General features: G+C 41.6%; 1 protein-coding gene across 2 annotated transcripts in view; it reads right to left on the bottom strand.

The window, feature by feature from the left end:
* Positions 1–589: 589 nt before the first annotated feature.
* Positions 590–17919, bottom strand: part of LOC124711205 (alpha-tocopherol transfer protein-like) — a 128475-nt gene continuing 111145 nt past the window's right edge. For both annotated transcript variants that reach the window (XM_047241149.1, XM_047241148.1), the window contains 3 exons: positions 16212–16322; positions 11801–11903; positions 590–2975 (listed from right to left, as the gene is read on the bottom strand). In XM_047241149.1, coding sequence (XP_047097105.1) covers positions 2824–2975; positions 11801–11903; positions 16212–16322 — 366 coding nt within the window. In that variant the 3' untranslated portion in view covers positions 590–2823. The remainder of the gene's footprint in view (positions 2976–11800; positions 11904–16211; positions 16323–17919) is intronic.

Genomic DNA, 17919 nt, shown 5'->3' with positions numbered 1-17919 from the left:
GGACGTTAAACACTAACCACCACCACCACCACCAACTTTTTTACCTTCACCAACATATCTGTGGCAGCCGTTTTAAATGTTTTGGAGTCTTTTCGATTTAAGATTTGTAATGTAATTTGTTTTGGCTGCTATATGTGTTGTCAAGTGATCATGAAGAATATCTAGTAGATGGGGGGAAACACCTTCCATAGAATTCATAACGGTCTAAAATGTCCACTCGCTGATAAAGGCCCAGCCAACATATATTACGCAGCTGAATAGTCTATAAGGCCAACAGGTTTTTGTTACTGTAATAGCTATACTAATGACACAATTGTGTGCATATTTACTTATAATTAAAATACCCATTTATGAAGAAAACAGGTACTGGATGTGAGCAAGTGAAAACGCTTGAGTCAAAAAGGAACAAATTTTGGTTGCTAAACATTGGTAATTATTTAACAGGAAAATCAGAAAGGAAAGGTAAGCACACACCCTGCAAATGAGTAGAGATACAACTATACTACGAAATTTTTTGTCATTCCGGTCGTGTAGTTCTGTTAGTAATGACTGAAAGTAAGTCTTTCTCCCAGTAACCAAACACGCTAACTTTTCTGGCAGTTATTATTTATTTTATATAATTCAGTTACATGTAACACGTATAAAAATGATAACATAAATGCAGAACATACAATGATACAGTTTCATGAGCAAATGGAATAATTAAAGTAGCAGAGGATAATACAGAACAACCGACTGACATAGAAAGGCCAGAAAGCCTCTGTAAAGAGCTCTCTCGTGATGCCTCTACTCAGAAAGCTGTTCTTTGCTGCTTATGAAGATGTGTGCAACGTGGAAAGACGTGTTGTGCGTGCGATAGACAGGAAAATCTCAGTGCAAGGCGTCATCACAGACTCGGCTAGCTAATAATCACAACCTGTCTTTTAAAGTGAATTCTGTGAATGTAACGCCTCACAAGGCAGATGCTTTAGACATACACCAGCTGGTAAGGGTAGCAATCTGCAGAGATCAGTTATATGAGGCACTTCAATGCTTATCAAATCAAAACCGGCAGTTCGCTCTCCACAGATCTCAAAGCATTACTAGCGCGCAAATACTATATTTTGATTAAACTATTGTTCTACTAATTATAGAAAACGCAATATTCTTCTGAACAACTGACGTTGAGGTGAGCTTAGGTAGGCAACACTGTTACTTAACATTCATCGGTGTGTTCGATCATTATAGCTTATGCTTTGGCAATATCAGACATGCGCCACTTTTTACCCTCAATTATTTTTGTATTTACACCTGTATGGGTCATTAAAACAAGGACAGTAATTCACAAGTGCAAATTAGCATCAGTAATGACTACTTCTTGGTGGTTAAACGGCGCATTAATTAGATAAAACACTTCCCACTGACGTTTAGATCCCAATGTTGAATCTCCTCATTGACCAAGTAACGGCGATGGAGCTGTTATACTCACTGCTTCAGTGGATAATCACACGCTATTGTGTTTATGGACTTGTTTTTTAAGGGTCCGTTTCATTTTCAATCACAGTTTATTTTTCGTTATTTCAATTCTAAACCTGGTATTAGCGCGCCTTCACTTTCTTTAGTCCTTAAACATTCCTGTGTCTTAGGACTGTGTGGTAGCTATATGAAGCAACCTGTACGTTTTTGCGACCTGTAAACGATTCATCAGGTCTGTGCCAGGACTCTTGTTTGTACAGTATCTATTCCTAATTTACGGTGAAAGACATCTGAATCGGAGGTGACAACTTAAGCATTGGCAGTGATATTTTAATAGTACATTAGCGGTCTTCCCTGTGGATGCCATAGACAGTCGCCAGTTAAGGTTCTTTTATTTTACGCGATTTGGATTCCACAACATATGTGTTACTTAACGGAGAAATACCAGTTCTTGATATGGTAACGAAGAAACGAGTAACGCGCCGAAAGCTGTGTAAGTATTTGCGCTATCTTTCGGTAGATGTACTACTGTGACTTAAATGGTACTGGCTTCTGTAACTGGTCTCCATGCAGATGTTTCCCGAAAACTTATTGAGGAAAACATATCAGAAGTAAATGTGCGATAAAGCCGAGAAAATTCTAACTTCGGATCCAATATGTCACGGGAAAGTGTTGCATCGTTTTATGACGCTGCATACGGTACGTAATTAGGAATTGCTAGTGATTACGGAACACTGCAATGACTCGTTGTTACACAGAGTCAACTGATGCTCTCGAACCAATTGCGCGAAAGGCATATTCCGTTTTGGGTATTTCCCTTATCGGTTGCTTTCGGTAGTGAAAGTGGAATGTCACGGACAGAATCCGGTTTTGTCACCGCAGACAACTTTCCACTACCGGAGTGGATATAGAGCGAGCAACACGTGAAAGTTGTCAAGCACAGTCTGAAGAGAGTTTTCCGGCAGGGGGCTGTCGTTATGCGTAGGAACTCCCAAGATGGGCTGGGCATCCAATAGGAAGTGGCTGTCTTATAGTGCGACCGGAAAGGGACTTTCAGTGATAATTACAACTTGTATAGCAAATTCCAATGATGAGTGGCACAGCTACTGAACATTGCCTTTGCATTAGACCGCATTTTCGTTAGAATGACGCAGGAAGAATTAAGTTACCTCTTTACAGTTGTCTACAGGTGCAGTTCGTCAGATTCGTGTTCTAAGTATATCCTGAACATAGTACTCATGGTTGCCTATTACAGATTACGTATTATAAATTTTTGAAAATATTTTTTTTCTAGGTGGTGAGAAAGTCCTTTGCGCGCTCGTCCACGCGTAGAGAGCTCGGTGGCGGCCGTGTTGTGGCGGCGGCTGCTCAGTCGATGGTGAGCTTCCGGAAGGAGCCGTCGACGCCGAAGAGGTCGTCGTGCGTCTTGGGCCGGCCGGGGCGCTTCGACTCGTCGGCGATCATCTTCTCCTGCTCCTTGAACCACGGAGTGTACGACTCCATCTTCTTCACCCAGGCCTCTGCGGGCAGAAGAAAGACACACAGTGGCATAGATCAGTGTCCTCTCTACGTTACGAACCTGAAGACAACTAAGATCGATTCACATTGACAGAACGGAGAAATGGATCAAATGGCTCTGAGCACTATGGGAAATCTAAGGTCATCAGTCCCCTAGAAATAAGAACTACTTAAACCTGACCTAAGAACATCACACACATCCATGCCCGAGGCAGGATTCGAACCTGAACGGTAGCGGTCACGCGGTTCCACACTGTGGCGCCTAGAACCGCTCGGCCACAACGACCGGCTGACAGAACGGAGAGGAAAGCGAAAAAATTTCACAACCCATTTGAAGTGGCAGCTTTTATCGACGGAATGGGACGGGACGTCATCGGCACTGTTTCTCGAGATGGAAGTTCTTACGTTGATGTTCGTGGGAAACAGTGATGTCGCCTCTAACATCCTAAGTAATCCAATTTACGGTGGATTTTTGTCGAATGTTCATAGCCAAACGAAGTGTCGAAATGGACAAATGGGATATCAAAGCGACCATCTTGATATCTAGGTTAAAAAAAACTGAAAGGAAATAATCTAGGTTCTTGGAATTACTCAGGGTAATTGAGAAATAATTAATGATATCAGAGAAAACTGGAATATTTCATTAACGGCTACTAATAACTATTAAAAGACGTGTACGACTTAGATATTACGCGCGTGTAATTACATTCATGAAGAAATTGCGGAATTCTCTTATTTCTGTTGCAAAAATAAGATAAATATGAAATTGCAGCGTAAATGGCTACTTTTCTGCTTTCTCTTGGACTATACACTTTTAATACAGGGTGTACATAAACTCCGGGAACACTTTCAATGTTTTATTGCAGAAGAAACAAACATTGTACACATAACATACATATGTCATTTTGAAGAGAAACCCTGAAACCTTTTTTTTTTCATATATTCCCCCTCAGCGTAGTTTGGTAATTTGCCGCTAGTCAGAGCTAGTTGCAAAACATGGCGAGTTCAGGTGCGGAGTGAGCTTTCTGTGTGTTGGAGTTTGACAAACACAAGTGTGCTACAGCTGTTCAATGGATGTTTAGAACCAAGTACGGTAAAAAGCCACCAACAAGAAAGGCCATTTACCACTGGCACAAAAAATTTGTTACGACGAATTGCTTGTTCCCGGAAAAGAGAAGCAGACGTTACAGTGTGAGTGAAGTGAATGTGGAGCGCGTACGAGAGACCTTCATAAGAAGTCCAGAGAAATCGGTGCGTCGTGCATCCTGTGAACTCAAAATGTTTGTAAAAAAAACTTTCAGAGTTTCTCTTCAAAATGCAATACGTATTACATCTGTACAATGTTTAGTTCTTGTGCAATAAATAATTGAAAGTGTTCCAGGACTTTATGTACAACCTATAACAACATAAGGCGCGTAAGAAAGAACTATACAACTTTGGAATGATATAGAAATTTATTGAGTTCAGTGTGACTGCCATTTGTGATGCGACGAACATCTCACCGGTATTCAATTTTATCCCATACTCGTTGCAGCAAATCGGGCGTCACTTGTGAAACGGCAGCGTAGATTCTATTTCTCAGGACGGCTGGTAGGGGAGAGACTTACACACAGGCTTTAATGAAACTCCAAAGAAAAAAATCCCATGGAGACAAGTCTAGGGAGCGAGGTGGCCAAGCGACTGGCCCTTCACGGCCAGTCCACTGATCTGGGAAGCGATTATCGAGCAAACCTTGAACTTCCGTCAGAAAATGAAGTGGTGCACTGTCTTGCCGGTAGTAAAGCACGCCATATAAGTCATCGTCATCGATCTGTAGAATCAAGAAATGTTTTCAAGTATATCCACATACACATCGAAATAAGTGTCCAAGGAATAGAAAAGCAACTGGAATCACTCAACAGAGGAAAGTCCACTGGACCTGACGGGATACCAGTTCGATTCTACACAGAGTACGCGAAAGAACTTGCCCCCCTTCTAACAGCCGTGTACCGCAAGTCTCTAGAGGAACGGAAGGTTCCAAATGATTGTAAAAGAGCACAGGTAGTCCCAGTCTTCAAGAAGGGTCGTCGAGCAGATGCGCAAAACTATAGACCTATATCTCTGACGTCGATCTGTTGTAGAGTTTTAGAACATGTTTTTTGCTCGAGTATCATGTCGTTTTTGGAAATCCAGAATCTACTAGGTAGGAATCAACATGGATTCCGGAAACAGCGATCTTGTAAGACCCAACTCGCTTTATTTGTTCATGAGACCCAGAAAATATTAGATACAGGCTCCCAGGTAGATGCTATTTTCCTTGACTTCCGGAAGGCGTTCGATACAGTTCCGCACTGTCGCCTGATAAACAAAGTAAGAGCCTACGGAATATCAGACCAGCTGTGTGGCTGGATTGAAGAGTTTTTAGCAAACAGAACACAGCATGTTGTTATCAATGGAGAGACGTCTACAGATGTTAAAGTAACCTCTGGCGTGCCACAGGGGAGTGTTATGGGACCATTGCTTTTCGCAATATATATAAATGACCTAGTAGATAGTGTCGGAAGTCTCATGCGGCTTTTCGCGGATGATGCTGTAGTATACAGAGAAGTTGCAGCATTAGAAAATTGTAGCGAAATGCAGGAAGATCTGCAGCGGATAGGCACTTGGTGCAGGGAGTGGCAACTGACCCTTAACATAGACAAATGTAATGTATTGCGAATACATAGAAAGAAGGATCCTTTATTGTATGATTATGTGATAGCGGAACAAACACGTAGCAGTTACTTCTGTAAAATATCTGGGAGTATGCGTACGGAACGATTTGAAGTGGAATGATCATATAAAATTAATTGTTGGTAAGGCGGGTACCAGGTTGAGATTCATTGGGAGAGTCCTTAGAAAATGTAGTCCATCAACAAAGGAGGTGGCTTACAAAACACTCGTTCGACCTATACTTGAGTATTGCTCATCAGTGTGGGATCCGTACCAGACCGGGTAGACGGAGGAGATAGAGAACATCCAAAGAAGAGCGGCGCGTTTCGTCACAGGGTTATTTGGTAACCGTGATAGCGTTACGGAGATGTTTAACAAACTCAAGTGGCAGACTCTGCAAGGGAGGCGCTCTGCATCGCGGTGTAGCTTGCTCGCCAGGTTTCGAGAGGGTGCGTTTCTGGATGAGGTATCGAATATATTGCTTCCCCCTACTTATACCTCCCGAGGAGATCACGAATGTAAAATTAGAGAGATTAGAGCGCACGGAGGCTTTCAGACAGTCGTTCTTCCCGCGAACCATACGCGACTGGAACAGGAAAGGGAGGTAATGACAGTGGCACGTAAAGTGCCCTCCGCCACACACCGTTGGGTGGCTTGCGGAGTATAAATATAGATGTAGATGTACACAAGACCAGAGACAGTTTTCTCCACGAAGAAGAAAGGGTCGTATACATTCAATTTGCTAAGGGCTGTCACGAACATGTTCCAGGGTTGCATGTGGATTTTCGCTTACCCACATTCTGCAGTTGTGGGTTTTCACCATGGCACTGATATGAAATGTTGGCTCATCGCTGAAGATTATTCTGTTCAAGAATGTCTCGTCACCCTCTGTCCGATCCAACATTCCCCCACAGAATTCCCTTAGACCAACCCTATCTGCATTACTAATGTGATATGCCATCGCGACAGAGTCTTTTGTCGAATGCCAGTCTCACGAGACCCACAACGCGTTGATTTCTGTGGACTAGGGGCAAAGTTCTCCCTAACCTGTTCGACATAATTATCAACACGCGAGCAACCTGGTGATTTATCTTGTCGCAGTGAGCTTATCGTCTCAACAAAGTTATTGTGTTAAGGGTAAATTGTAGGCTTGCGTGGAGATATGTAGCACATTCGGTGCGAAATTTACCTCGAACAGTTGCTGCAGAGTTAGTTTCATGAAATCAAAACACACAGCGAGCGCACTTCGCACCAGTCAAAGTAGTCATTTTAACTGTGGACTATGCTGGCGCTCCTGGTATCAAATGGAGTACTGATGCATGTTTGAATAAAGCTTGAGGATTTTTGCTACAAAATGACATCGACCGACACTGTAAAAAATGAAACAGATCACAGAAACATTTGACGCACCTCTTTTCCTGTTCATGATTTGGAACATCAAAGGCACATGGAATTTTTCTCTAATCTACGAGCGCTGTCCAGAAAGTAAGTTCCGATCGGTCGCGAAGTGGAAATCACTGGAAAAATCCGGTAAAGCTTTGCACAGATGTTTTGGGCAGTGTCTCTAGTATGCCCGTCGATCATGTCGCGTCACTCTTTTCAGTTTTGAGTGAACAGTGAGCACTTAAAGATGCGTAGGGAATAGCGTCTCCTGCCATGTATGAGGGCCTGGTTAGAGATTTCGCCCGTGGCATGCAGCCCACATGACGCAACTGTGGAGCAGTTCCTTCTGCACGCCAATTCTCGGCCGCACACTGCAGGGGCAATGAAGACGCTCCTGCAACGTTTGTAATGAAAAGTGTTTGATCACCCACAATACAGCCCGTAATTGGCTCCCCCTGAGTCTCATATCTGATCACAAAAACCGCTGGCTATGAAGACAAAATTTTTCAACAGACAACGAGCTGCAGACCAGTGCAGATAACTGGCCGTAAGCACAGGCGGCTGCTTTTTATGACAAGGATATTCGAAAGTTGATACAACACTGTGACAAAACTCGAAGTTGGAGGGGCGACTATGTAGAGAAGTAGGTGGAAGGTGTATCTAACAGTTGCAAATAAAACGTGTTTGGTTTTCACAGTGGTTTCCACCTCGCGACCGATCGGAACTTACTTTCTGGACAACCCTCGTATATTATTTTTTACTTTTAGACAAATTATATGACAAAACATATGAAAGTCTCTTCCTTAAAAAATAGTGTTTTCTTTGTCTTCATTTTATCGTCACCTTTCTTTTCGTAATAGATGCTGAAAGTCCCATGATGAATTTGACTTTTTTTTTAGGGGTTTTTCGACAAAAGAGGACAGATACCTCAAAGCGAAAAATGATTCACATTTTCAATAAATACACAAAGAAGAATCCTACACTGCGACTTAAAATCATATACTGGCGAATCAGTTTTTAATTAATAACATGGACTTTGCTGAGGTGCGGCGGATTTATTATTGTATCAATACAGACAGCCGCACTGTCGAAGCAAACACAGCGGAGGAATGTCTGTGGAGAGGCCAGACAAACGCGCGGCTACTGAAAAGCAGCCTTTTCAATATTTGTAAGGCAACAGTCCGTATGATTGACTGATTTAGCATTGTGACATTTAGCCAATGTGATTGGATATGTTGGTAATGTGAACTCCCGAAAGAAAGCCGTAGCTTTTCCCGACGTCATGCAATTGTGCTGTACGGCTTCATGATGATGACGTCCTCTTGCGTAAAATATTCCGCAGGTAAAACGGTCAACCCACAAGTATCCCTGGTCGAGGCCACACAGAAGGATGCCATCATTGAGGTAAAGAGGCTTTTTAAATGTGATTTTGGAGAAGAATCTTAAGAATTAGATGGGTAGATCGAATAACTAATGAAGAAGTAGTGAATCAAATTGAGCAAAAATAAATCGATGGCATAATGTGACTAAAACAAGGAATCGGTTGACAGGACACATCGTGAGGCGTCAAGCAATCGTCCGTTTTGGTAGTGGAGGGAGTATAGAGAGTAAAAATTGGAAAGGGAAACAAAGGCTCGAATACAATAATGAGGTTCGAATGAATGTAGCTTTCAGTAGTAATTGCGAGATGAGGAAACACGCACATGATAGCCTGACGTGGATCAACCGATGTTCAGACTGAAGACCGCAACAACAAAAACAACAATAACAATGACGACAGCAAACTTTTCTTGACAATGAAGAAGTCAGCTCTATTGAAGGAGAAACTTACTGTTGTTTTTGACGTTATTTAGTACATAGGAGGAAAATAAAAACAAAAGAGAAGGTTAAAAATTTCGTATTGCCTTATGTGTTTGTATATGTCTAAGTATGTATTCTCTAGCAAGTGAATATCGATTTTCTAAACTGTTTGTACGACACTTTTCCTATCGTTTCACTTCTCAGCAGCTTATCATACAAACTTTGTAGTCTATGGAGCTTTCTGTAGCCAGTAATAAATTTCAGCATTGCTAATTACTTATTTCTCCAATATTATTCGGACATTTTGTGTCGCGAATGGCATCTCAGAACCTCAGTTTCACCGTTCGGCTGGAGTGACGTTGGGTTGGCGTTCGGTCTGGTGTGAACACACCACGATTAGACGCTGAATTAAACGTGCGTTCTGTTCTGTCCCATTCACGTTCTGTGTGAATCGGCTTTTCATCGGTCATAGAAGGATGCCAGAGAAATTCAGAAAATGCGAAATACACAAACGACAGTGTTTTTGATAACGAGTGCAAAAACAGTGGAAACAAAAACAAAAATGGTTCAAATGGCGCTGAGCACTATGGGACTTAACATCTGTGGTCATCAGTCCCCTAGAACTTAGAACTACTTAAACCTAACTGACCTAAGGACAGCACAAACATCCATGCCCGAGGCAGGATTCGAACCTGCGACCGTAGCTGTCGCGCGGTTCCAGACTGTAGCGCCTAGAACTGCTCGGCCACTCCGGCCGGCTTGGAGACAAAAGGAGAACAACTTACGTCAAAAGATCCAAGCCATCACTTAAATATATTACCATGCACCAGTGATTCTCAGTCTGTGGGGCATGCCCCGCTAGGTGGCGTGATAACACTAAATGGAGGGCACGAGTTCACAGGAAAGAAAAAAAATATGAACTAAAAAATTGATTAATTTACTGAAAGGAAAGCAAAGCAAAACACATTCTGACATAATAAAAATTAAAATTCAAATTTACACTGATATAATGCACTTATAAATAAGACTGCGTCAGTGTTGCACAATGCTATTAATAAGTAATCTTTCAATATTAAACTGAAAACAAGTATAATAATTACTAGAGAATCCCTTGGACCTGGATTGCAGGGCAAAATTTTTCGACTGATGTTAACAGTAGACACTCTGAGTTCTTTTCCTATGTTTAGCTGAGATCTATATTTTGTCTTCAAAGCAGTCAATGCCAAAAATCCGGTTTCGCAAACGTGGATGTTGACAATGCTAATAGTACACGAAATGCTCGTATTCGGTGCAGAAATCTCATCATCAAGCCTTGACCAAATTCGAATACCGGTTCCTTATTGCATTGTCTTTTGATTTCATCAAATGCCATGAAGTCTATAAAGATTTCTCCTTTGGCAGTTGAGAGACCTTGGGGGATAATTTGGGGCGGAAAAAAAGAGGATGGTGGTGGGAGGATGGCGATGAAAATTATTCAATAAAATTGGGTCGCAAATACTGAGAGATTGAGGAACGCTAGCTTACATGTCTCAGAGAATACAGAAACAAACGGATCATTACAACAACGAATACATAATGAAGCAAAATTGGACCAAAGAAGTAAGGTTGACGGACATTTTTATATGTATTTTACAAATCTCATAGAATATTTGTTTCCAATGTGTTTCTATTGGCTCCTTCTGCGACCGATTAGAGATCGACTCACATAGAACGAAAAAGGAACGGAACACAACGGAAGGTGGCTACTGAGCGGGTGGTACACGAACAGACATCCAGATCTTTCCATGTGGAACTTGGATCACACAGGCGATAATTTTGATGATACCGATACTGTACGCGATGGTTTCTTTCTACAGGATCGCTGAGGATTCAGGACTCACCTCGTAGACGAATGCAGCTTGGAAAAAAACTGATAAAAACTAACGAGCAGGGGAGTGGGCATCTAACCGAGCAAAATTTTTTAAACATCCGTGTCATAAAACAACAGCTAACCCTCGACGAGCATACGGAAGTTCGTTCGATAAGCGAACGTGATTGGGTGGATCTGGCAGTGCGGTTTTCTCCGACTAAGCTGATATACTTGTCAGATCATTCATGCTCGCTATACATTACCAAAAATTCTAGTATGTGGTCTTTAGAATCCATTATTAATAACATTGCCCCTTACAGTACCACATATAAACTATTTTACTATAATTCTGCTCCTCTTATTGTTGCTCGTTTTATAATCTACCTTTACACTGTAAACATCATGGAAAATTCGCGAATGATCACCTGTGGATGGGAACTGAACGTTTTCCCACCTTTCACTTATCACCCGAAACCGTTATCTTTAGCTAATTTAATTACTAACTGCTTTCTTTAGCATAACAAGTATTAGCCGGCGTAGGCTGGATTAAATGAACACATTTCGCGCGCTCGTTATTGGTTGGCTGTCGTTTTGTGGCTCTAGCTACTCCGACGGTTAATTTGCGATTTATGAATATTTTGAAACTTCTGTTCGTTTCGACGTTCGACGTCCCCTGTCGTGCTCTTGCCTTCTTGTTTGGTTCTTTTTCTGCACCCACTATTTTAAATAGCAAAACAATTCCGAACACTGTGTGAAAAGATATATCTCCCGACCTACTTTCTACATATAATTGCCTCGGTAGTCCTCCTCGTGATCTAAATCTGTAGCCACTGAGAAGAGATTAACAGAAATGTCATTCACTTATTGTGCGCTTGATAGTCACATCATTAATAGAGCAACCCATAACTGTGAATGCCATGTTGTTGTTTGTGATAATTAGCTATGCATTACACATGGTTAACCAAAGCGACACATCCACCTCAACGTTTCAAATATTTTTCATTCTCTGAAACTGCATTTCCATGTTTAGTACCTTGTAATGTATCCTGTAAGTCACAACTATTTTGTGGTTTTTCTTTACTTTTAGTGAAAACCACTACTCACGGTGGATGACATCAATGGGTCCTGCGTCTCCACCGTACTCTGCAGGCAGCATCTCCTTGGGCACGTAGTTGTACAGCGTATCCAGCGAAGTGTGCACGAAGATCTGCCAACACACCACACAACATTAGCCAACAGGAACCTCCCAACAGCCTTATTTCCAAACACGACGCCAATAAATACACTGTCATTCAAATCGTACATTCACTGATGAGCCAAAGCATTATGACCATCTGCTTAATAGCTTGTTTCTCCGTCTTTCGAACGAAACTCTCCTTGTCCCATGTTAGACAATAAGTAGGCATAGCAGAACATTATACGCACTATCTCCTCTGCTGATATCTTCTTGCTCATTTAGACATTTTGGCTTACAAATTTCACCAGAACAAAAACAAAACAAATGAAAAACTATCCTTAGACCCCTATAGGACTCTAAAATATAGACGCGTTAGGCCCTTTTGATTCCGACACACAGTGAAATTTATTTAATAATCACACATTTCGACTTAGAGAAATTATAGAGGAACTTTAAAAGGAACAACTGCTTCGACGTTACCAAAAGGGGATCCACAACTAATAGTGGAGTGCTAATCCAATTTACGTCTTTCTGTGCATTGTGCTGTCAACCACCTGGGAACAAAATTGTTTGTGTGACTCTGACTACTAATGGGACAACGCATATAGCTAGATTTGTGGTCGTTATCTACGCATTTCGACAGTGGTTTTGTTAGAGTTCATCGAAAAATCAATCAAAACCCTCTTGTTCAAGTACACAGTGACTACGAGTTAGAAGTCCTATGATAGTTACTCAAAACGAATTCCGTTTAGTCTTGCAAGAAAGATAAGCTGACACTGATAGAAAAGATGAAGAAACATTACATTAGATTCAATAAAAAATACATTTGAGCATATGGTTAATAAATAATAAATAATCCCAGTGAGCAGCCTTTCGTAAATTGTTGCTGCTGATAAATTTCATCAGACAAACAGCAAGTCAGTCGAAGTTATATACGTTTATCTAGAATACTAAATATAGACAAAGTACATGGAATGAATGCTTAAAATTTAACTAAAATTTATGTTTTTTGCAAATTATAACAATATTTAATGACGTACCGTAGTGAACGAAACTATTGAGTAAGAAAATTTAAATCTTCAGTAAAATCTGTTTATTATGCCACAAGTACAAAGTGCGTGGATACTGAAATATCATCCGTTCGATGAAAAATGTGGGATCATTTAATGATGAATTGCTAATGTTATTTAGTATTAGTTTTCTAAAATGATGGAACCATGAATCACATGAATAGCCGTACTCTACATAAGTAACCATGAAACAAAAGAGTTACATTATCTTGAGTATTTCTTCAACAATATGATGCCTGTTGCAAGATTGGGAAAGATACGCAAGTTACTCTTTCGTTTTCGCCATATTCACCACCTCTCTTACTAAACAACTCTCCTGTTCTTGAACACATTACTTTAAATTATGACTGTAGCTTCTGCGAAGACTGGTTTGGTGATTTGGGTGATTCGGTTGATGTCTGCTTTGACTGAAGTATCTTACTTTTCGTCACGTTACTGTTATCGTAAGTTTCACCAACTGTTAAGTACAACCTCCTGAATCCAGGAATACAAAATGAGCAAAACACATAATTCAGAATGAGTTCGCAGAATAGACGACGACGCTGGTGAAAACAGTTTTCCATTGTTCTGCGTGAACTCACGATCTCCTCGGTTTTAGCGAGACGGAAGGGATGGGACTGGTTGTTCAGACGTATTGTGACAAGGTGTAGCCTGTCACTGCGTCCCGTATTAATAGCAGACCCTCTCCGTGTCCTCTGCTATTCGCAGCACTCCGTAATTACAGCAGAGTACCACTACAGTAGCACGCTGCGTTGCTTAATGTGGGGGTCTGTGACAGCAGCGACCTGAGAAACAAGAAAGCGGCTCGTGTGTGCTGTGTCTGAAACAGTGTATACACGGCAGTATAGTCGCTGTCCTCTGTTGATTGTATTTCGCAAAAAGATAAGATAAGTACAAAAATACAAAAAAAACCTTTTCCTGCGCTCTTTCAATGGTTATTTATTATATTTTCCATACGCGACCTAGGTCTCGAGTTATTATTCCTTTGTCTAACATTACTGGCAAAGATGCTGTAATAATTGTTAGAAACGTAAATAAACAAGAATCATTTTGAATAGCTGCTAAATGAACAATCAAATGTCAGTTACTCTCTTGTTGCCAATATTGCCAAAATGGACAGCAAGAAAAAGGGTGATTGAGCGCCTCATCTTTGTTCACCTATGTCCCATTAATGTTTACAAGTTGTTGTACATGTCGAATATTATATTTGTTCGTCACATCTGTTGCAAAATATTGCACAGAGGTTGTGAATGTTGCTTGGTAATGACTATGATGTCGAAATTGGCCTACAGCAAATAAACTGGGAATTTTACGCCCCATGACCCACGACGTTTCTTTTGAAATTGTCCTGCCGGGTTTGAAGCCGATTGCTATTGACAAGACGTGACCCTCGTCTGCATTCGCTATCAGTTAGCAAAATGGCTGCCAGTGGCACATCGTTCTTCGCAAATACGTTTGACGGTCCGTGATGATACACTAACGAAAACAGCAACTCCATTCACGTTGAGGTCATCGGTATGTCCAAACATGATAACTCCTTCCTACCTCTCTGTTGCGTCTGCACGTGGATCCATCTAACCTCTCCGTTTGCAAACAACCTATTGGCACGTACATCCTCTGCCATGACTTAGCAGTAGTTGCCAAAATGTGCCTACGGGTTGGACACTGGGTGGAGTCGTGACAGAAAACGAGAACGAACCACAGGTAAACTGCCAGGTGAGCTAACTGCGGTGATCTCTACACTATGTGGATGGAGAACTCGATGCTTGGAGTATAAAACTCTCGCCTGCCAAAAGATTTCTGTCGTCTGGATAGATAAACATATCAGTGTTGTGTAACACTAAAGGCCTCCGGTTGTTGATGTACAGGATAGAGGTACTGATCCGCAAGGGAGTACAGGGTGGCGCAGACCCGACTGACAAAGTCCTACCTTGAACATTGGCCATGTGCATTAGCTTGTATTGGGTGACAGAGAGGCGAAGGGTGAAGGAAGGAACGCCATTTCATACGCCAGTAGTAACTGAGGCGTTGGAGCGTACTACATCGTGTTACCTCAGTTCGTCGCCATTTCCGCTTAGCGGAACTGTTTTGAAGACAGTGTTCAATGTGAAGTATGGAGCTCCGAGAGCAGAGAGTGATGGAAGGAAATGCAGTCCTCAACGCTTGGTGCCCCTGCAGTCTCGCAGTTTAGGAGTGAGTTGACGAAGTTTGTAATGAATGCTTAGGAAATCAACGTTCATCGTTACGAACTGCAAATTGTACACAAACGTGATTCCAGACGCAAGGAAGCAAGAGTCACTTTTTGCACTGCCATAATCAATCTAGTAACCGAAAAACCCTGCTTCCTCGTATTATTCGTTCATATCCACAGAAGCCAGTGTCCATATTTGGGGTCTTGTCAAGAAATCGAACACGCGGTACTGGTCTTCCGTGAATCGTAAAGAGTTGCTCGAAAAGCCGTTGCACTCTCTCAAAATGACAGTTGGTATAGATTCGGTGCACTGGGACTGTAGGCCCATATTTTTTTCAAGAATAAGATGGAAACATGGCGTCTGTTACTTCGGAACGTAATGTCTCTATGTTGGAAAACTTTGTTCACTCTAGCTTACTTTGGCTTGACACTGATCAGAAGACACTTTACTTTCAGCAAGATGGTGTAACAGCCCACACTGCGCGCAACAACATGGCCGTTATTCGAGAAATGTTTGCAAGCGTTATCACTCTCGTTTCGGAGACACCGTTTACCTCTTCGGGCACCCGATGTTACTGTCCAAAAATTTGCAATGGGGTTTCTTGAAAGAGCGTTTCAAACAAGCCATTGCTGATGAGGTTGAGGCGATTCTCGGCACCCATGGAGGCACATGTACGATAACTTCCAGAAGAGCTTACAACAGTTCAATGATTTAGATGGAGGCCATTTTTCTGATGCAATTTTCAAGAAATAATTTCAGAGCTATGGATAATAAACGGCATATTTCAGAGTATTTATAAACCATTTCGTCTTGTTTTCTATACCATTTCATAATCTACGATCATTTTAAATGTTCGGCTCGGCGCCACCCTGTATTTAATGCACTAGCATGACAATATATTACTCTGATTTTTAATTTCTGTTCCAGGTTTTATTTTAAAACGGAACCGAAGTGTTATTCACCAGGTTTTGTTATCTTGTCTAGTGTAACCGTGTGATAGTTGCTGTTCCATAGAACACTATTAATTTTGATCGGGAAGAAATGAAAATGTAACACTGGAAGAACTAGCTACTCACCCTGTTCCTAATCTTCTCCTTTAGGAAGGGCTTGGCGAAATTGATGATGGTGTCCACCAGCGGGTGTACGTTAATCACGTGTACTTCCTTCAGCTTCACTGGGTATGCTTCCTGAAAGCAAGAAAAAGAAATCAGTAACATTAAGGGAAGTGTAAGGGAAGGTACGTTGAAACGGACATTCTACTTGCTTTCAGTCACGAATCCACCTCATTGCAAACTTAGAGAACTCTCAATGAAGCTACAGTCATTAATTTTGTTCCAAGCGCAGTACGAAATTGGAAAAGCAAATCCATAAATTTTTGTTTGATTGCAGACTTCAGTATTATTGAGGTGTTGCACAAGTGTTGGATGAAGCACCTTCTAATATACTGTATTACCACATCTGTCATTAGAGTCTCGAGATCGAACTGGGAAACATATGAGATGTCGAGCGAAAAAAAGTACGAGATGAAACTTTAATGTGATCCAGGATAAGTTAGTAATGCATGGTTTCGAGTCCCCGTACAACAACTTCTTTTAACTTGTTGCCAAGTTTTCATCACGGAATATATGTCCCCAAGGAGTAGAAAATTGTCTTGTTGACATACCCTTCTCTCCCTTCTCAGTGAAATAAAGTTACCTCGTACATTTGGTCTACGGTAACTTACAATGCGTAAAATAGGACTTTCACTCACAAGTAAACAGTATGCACATCTTTTTCTTATTAGCCAGCCATTCGCTCTGCGTTGAGGAAATAGCAGAAGACTGAATTATCTCGAATTCACGTATTGGGCGTAGTGACCTATGGTCATGAAAATGGCAACTGAAGTTTTCGCTGACTGATGTGATGAGAGATGACTCGGTTTGAACAAGTGGAACATATCAGATCCAACGTTATTTATCGAAGACGAATTAGAATGTACATCGAAGGAATTACGAATGTGTTGATCCTGTTTAATGATGTTATCCATGCTCTCTTTCAATGCGTAAATGATGGTAATTGTTATACCTGAGCCAAGGTAGCCCCTGAGCGCTGGCAACCCATATTACACGACAGAGGATGAGGTTGTCTATGCCCAAGGCGTACTAAACGCGCCATGGTAAACACCGGCTATTTACATACAGTACATGATAATGGAAACAGACATTCCGAGCACTACTTCCTGCAGGGGGAGCTCGAGCCACGGCCTGCAGGAAGTATCACTATGCCAAAACCTGATTGGCTGAAGACAGCTATATAGGGGCTAGAACCAGCCCCGAAGTTCAGTTCCCACCGGATGCCGACCGCGTGTACTGCGACCGTTGAAGATTACGTCTTCGTCTCGGAATTGGACTGTTACTAGAGTGTGAGTGTGTTACCACGAACCTTTGTGGAAAATTAGAAGTGAACTTTTGTTTGCCTCAATTTGGAGACTTTTACTGGCATCGTTATTGTTACCTTTCGTTTGTATGTTCAGTCATCAACCTTGTGAACCTACATCAATAAAAGTTGTGTTTGTGAAAAATTGCGAATTGTCAGTCACAACAGTAATACGTCGCACATATCTGAAGATGTTATAAATACACCCATAACTGTTAATCACTACTTATGGCCACCTGACAGTCACCCACACTCAACAGCGACATTTAACCCAAGGCCATCACACTTCGCAAAGGAGCGGTCCCACTGTGCGCGAAGGAAGAAAAACCTCTCCAGTTAGGAGGCTGAACATACCCCTCGGTGACTCAC

This window comes from Schistocerca piceifrons, chromosome 8, assembly GCF_021461385.2.
Source record: "Schistocerca piceifrons isolate TAMUIC-IGC-003096 chromosome 8, iqSchPice1.1, whole genome shotgun sequence".
Lineage (NCBI taxonomy): Eukaryota > Metazoa > Arthropoda > Insecta > Orthoptera > Acrididae > Schistocerca > Schistocerca piceifrons.
The sequence above is the reverse complement of the archived record's forward strand: the minus strand, read 5'-3'. Positions and strand labels throughout refer to the sequence as shown.